At 41.8% G+C, this 4,834-nt stretch overlaps 1 protein-coding gene across 1 annotated transcript; it reads right to left on the minus strand.

The window, feature by feature from the left end:
- Positions 1–589: 589 nt before the first annotated feature.
- On the minus strand, positions 590–1,246 carry LOC131230918 (glutaredoxin-C1-like). The gene has a single exon (XM_058226939.1). It carries the CDS (start codon positions 1,151–1,153, stop codon positions 815–817), a length of 339 nt encoding a protein of 112 aa, XP_058082922.1. The 5' UTR covers positions 1,154–1,246; the 3' UTR covers positions 590–814.
- Between the last annotated feature and the right edge of the window lie 3,588 nt (positions 1,247–4,834).

A 4,834-nucleotide genomic window follows, 5' to 3' on the forward strand; every position in this document is an offset into this window, starting at 1 on the left:
TCCCCTAATTATTCTAAGTTCTTTTCACGTTTGACGCAACTCCTAAAGCCTGACGGATGAAGAGTTATAATCAAACTAAAACTTACTATTTATAGTAAAAACGAAATTAAAGCAGGGAAATCATTGTCGAACCAGGATTTTTTTGCAATTCCGGGCTGCGCAACCTGGCATAGTGGGGTTGGTTGGCTAAAGTAGCTGGTTCTACCCCAAAATCATATATTTTACGTCACGTAACTCATTCCAGATTGCGAGATATGCCCGATCTAAGGTATGGCGGTCCGGATCACTTCTGTCGTCGACCGGGTCTTTTCTAATCCATCTTGGCCATGAAACTGTCCGCGACCCTCTCTACATCAAAAAAGTTCCAAACTTGAAGTTGGCCCCATTTGATTCCACCACCAAGAAAGTAAGATCAAGTGGGACCAACGTTCTATCTATATACAAAACTTGCTCATGGTTTTACATGTGTGTTCCAAGCATGACCATTTTCCTAGTACTCTTTTTGGTTTTCCTTCATCTTCTGTAAAACAATATCTATAAGGACAAACTCTACCAAATGGAAAGAAAGTTTCATCACTTCACCTTGGAATGCAAAAACATATATATAAATATTTCACATTCAAAACACTCACTTAACATTCCAAGGAAACATTTCTTATCGCCAAAACCCTCAACCTCAGACTCCATATATGTAACTTCAATACATTATGAAGAATTAGAACTTCGTAAGTTGTTATATCCATAAGAAACATATGAGCTCTATCTTTTATATATGTAATTTATTTTTTAATATGATATTAGAGCTGAATTTATATTACAGTCTGATGACTCCTGCTCTTTTAAGGAGCATTACCAGATAGCTCCTGCTTTCATGAGTGGGGTCGCGTTGGAGCTGAAGAGACATCACCTCGTTGGTAGAGCCCACCAGCTGACCGCCTATGAACACAGCTGGTAGAGGTGAGGTATGATGTAGAAGGGTGGCCAACACCTTCTCTATTTCTTTTCCCCTGGGTTCCTGATCGAGCTCATAAACAGTTGCATGGGCCCCAAACTCACAGAAGAGCCTCTTGATGGAGTGGCACATGCAACATGAGCTGTTGCTGAAGATCACTAACCCGTTCTGGCGCGCCATACTCATCACCAGCTGGTCCATACTAGCAATGGAGAGAGAGAGAGAGAGAGAGAGAGAGAGAGAGAGAGAGAGAGAGAGCGCTTGGAAATTTGATTGAAAGAAAGCTAGGAAGGCTTTGTTTGCGATGAAAATGAGGTTGCGAGGAGACTTATTTATAAATGCTCGTGGGGGATGGTGGATGGCATTTTCTAATGGAAGAAAACAAGGAGAATGTTAGTAGATATTTTGGCTCATGCCCCAAATACCCTTTATCATTTATTGACGTTGACGGGCTGCGGCGTCGATACGAAAAAAAAAGGCGGGGAATCAACGGTGGGGCCCTTGATTTGAGTAGTCCTCGGTCCGGATTGATGCACACGGAAACCATATGTACGGAATATGGGTGCATCAGCATGATCCAACGTACTCTAATATTCAATCCGTACACCTGCACCTTGATCCAGACCGTGTGATTTAGTGGCCATCTTTTGGATGAATGGTATTCTAAAGTTTACAACAATCGAGAGGTTACGGTAGCCAGATGATTTTCTTTTATGGACGCGTGCCAACGACTCCTGACGACCATTGAAAAATTTACGGCATTTTTTATAAGCTATTGGCTAGATTTTCTAAACTTTGAACCCTTTCAAGATCTGCCACACTGTATTTTGACATGTACAGGTTGACAGGCACATGTCAGATGGACGGTTGGTGGCTTATATACTGATCTTGAGTATATAATATGCGTACATGATCATTCCCCTTAATCTATTATCCAATGCCATTAATAAAGAAATGTCACGTGCGCATGTGTTTCCAACATAAGGCATCCAAAATTTCAACCATTTGTAAGAGATGTCAATTTTTTGGGCCACCCTCACCTGGCTCGTCAAAAGCTATCGAATCAATGGTAATCCAGCTTTATTGCTGAGTGGTAAAGGTAATATTTCCGCAGTGAAATAATGGGATCGAGTATTCACGTGGAGTGGAGTGGTTATCCTTGTAAAAAGGAAAGAAAAGAAAACGGGTTGATGTAGGCCAGGCCGGACCATGCGTGCATGTGTTGAAATTTAGGCTCTTATCTGTATCTAATATTTTGGTGTGAATTCTTGTAAGTCCTACAATATAAAAGTATGACGACATTTATATGAGTCTCTTTTGGATGCTCCAATAATCAATCCATACCATCCAAGTCCACCATTTGTACACGTGTTGAATGCTACTCACTTTCAGAGTGGATACATTATATATATAGGCATGCTCACCTATGCACATGCACACCTTTGCACACATGTCATAGGCGTCTAATCCAAATGGCACATGTGATGCGGCAACTCTGGTGAGCCAAGGCAAAGAGAGATGCAAATCGAGGGAGGAAACTGTTTTCTCTTTTCATGGCCCACCAAGTTTTGGATTAAAGTAGAAGTTGAGCCTTTTGGGGTTTCATGGGGTGCTGCATCACGTGGACTATTCAGATTTTGAACTTACATCATGTATGATGAGTTCTCAAAAAGTTCTTGCGAGTTCAGTGCTAATTGCTGCGCAACTTAGCATTTGGCTATATATATATATATATATATATATATATATGGAAAGGTTCTATGTGGTCGAGCTCATGGGAACTTCCCATGAGGTCGAGCTGTGTGGGCCCAACCATGATGTATGTTGAACATCAACATCGTGCATTTGATGGGTCCCCTTTAGATTATGGGGTATCCCAAAAATCAGCCGTATAGGAAACTCAGGTGGGCCATACCATCTAAAATCATGTAAAGACATCCCTAAAACATATAAAAGCACTTGGTAGGCCCCATTTAAAATTTGGATGCATCTGAAACTTGGTCTGAACCCTCATCCAAGAGGGACACACATAACGGATGAACTGGATTTGTGAACCACATCTCAGTGGGTCCAACAAATGATTATGAACGTTTTAATGGAGGGTAACCCCTCTCAACTTTTGTGTGTGGTGTGGCCCACACAAGTCACAGATTGACTTGATTTTTAAGCCCTAGGCCCACCATGGAATGGTGCATCTGATTGATGAGGTAGATGTTCGACACGCATCACGGCCCACACAACTCGACCTCATGGAAGTTCCCATGAGCTCCACCACATAGAACCTTTTCCACACACACACACACACACACGCACACACTCACTACACACACACACACACAAAATAGAATCATGAGATGTCCTTATTTATATAATCAAGTTCTCCAAGACTATTGATATGGAACCATGCCAATTGTCATTGTTAGATTTCTAACAAAAGTACAATGCATTTCAAATTTAGTAAATTCAGTTTTTTAATTAATCTATGACGGCTTCCTGTTTATGATGAAGACATGTCTAAAGACACAAAACTATTCAACCACAAAGCATACCTTTGCATGGAAAATCTGCTCTGATTTTGCCTCCGTTGATTTCCCAATGGATGGAGTCTCTCCTCAATTTATCTCTAGTGAGGGAGAGCGAAAAACCATGGGTGAAAGAGAATGGTGAAATTTGTTAGGCACCACTATAAGGCCCATGGGCTAACCCGAGTCATCCACAAGGTAGAACCGATGCTTAAGATACACCACCCCCTGACTCACACTTTGTGAGCATCCAAGGGGGCTTAGACATTCACAACTCTGTGTGTGTGTATTCCTCTTGAGATAGGATATTATAGACACCCTACCCTAAAACTTGGAACTGAAATCCCAAAATCTGCAACCCTAAGATCTTATATAAGCCCATGTAAATTTCTATAGGTCCGCAAGAAACTCTCCTCATCTAATTCAAACCAACCCAAGGCTTTATCCCGACCTCACAAACCCCAGAAGAGGACCAAATTGATCTCTCTACAAACACAAAAATTGAATTTTCGTTGGAATATTTACCCCAATCAAAAGCTACCATGTGATATCTAATGATATAAGAATCTTGAAGATACCTTGGGATTTAAGCTAGATACAATGATGGAAATCTATTTTTTGATGGGGTTTTCCTCCTCAGTTCAAAGGAGAGGTAGTGCAACACGGATATCTTAAAGCCTGTTTCACCACGCTTCTCGACTGGTCGAGTGGGCGGCTCGACCGGTCGAAAGGAGCTGCTCGACTAGTCGAGGCTCGCTTGACTCAAAGTCTAGTAAGCTCATTTTTTTAGCGTCGACCAGTCGAGGGTCAGGCTCGACCTGTTGAAGGGGTCCTTCGACCAGTCGAGGGTTACGCAGATTCTGCGTAGATTTTGTGCGGACTGTGTAAATTTAAGGCGGTTTCGCAGCTGTGTGGAAAAGGAGTTTCCTAAACTATAAATAGGGGTCCCTAGGGCTATTTTAGGGTATGCTAAGGTGTTTTCACGACTAAGGTGAGCGAGAGAAAAGAGAGAGGAAGCTTGTGGAAGGGAAGATTCTGCTCGTAGAGGTGGTCTACTGCACAGTCGACGTCTCAGCGTCTCTACGTCCTCGTGATTGGTGAGATCTCTCCGTTTTCATTATCTCTTATTGTTCATCCACTCCTACATGAGTGAAGAAGGTTTCATCTAGGCGGTGTGTACTTGTGATCTGTTCCCGTGGTTTTTACCTCTTTAAGAGTTTTCCACGTAAAATCTCTTGTGTCGTGTGGTTTGTGCTTTGATCTATTTCATTACTTTATTATATCCCATAATTCTAGTGTTTTGGGAGGTAAGATCTTAAGATTTTTGTGCAACGCTCCCAACAAAGTAGTATCAGAGAGT

The sequence above is a fragment of the Magnolia sinica genome, chromosome 17 (genome assembly GCF_029962835.1).
Source record: "Magnolia sinica isolate HGM2019 chromosome 17, MsV1, whole genome shotgun sequence".
In the NCBI taxonomy this organism is placed as follows: domain Eukaryota; kingdom Viridiplantae; phylum Streptophyta; class Magnoliopsida; order Magnoliales; family Magnoliaceae; genus Magnolia; species Magnolia sinica.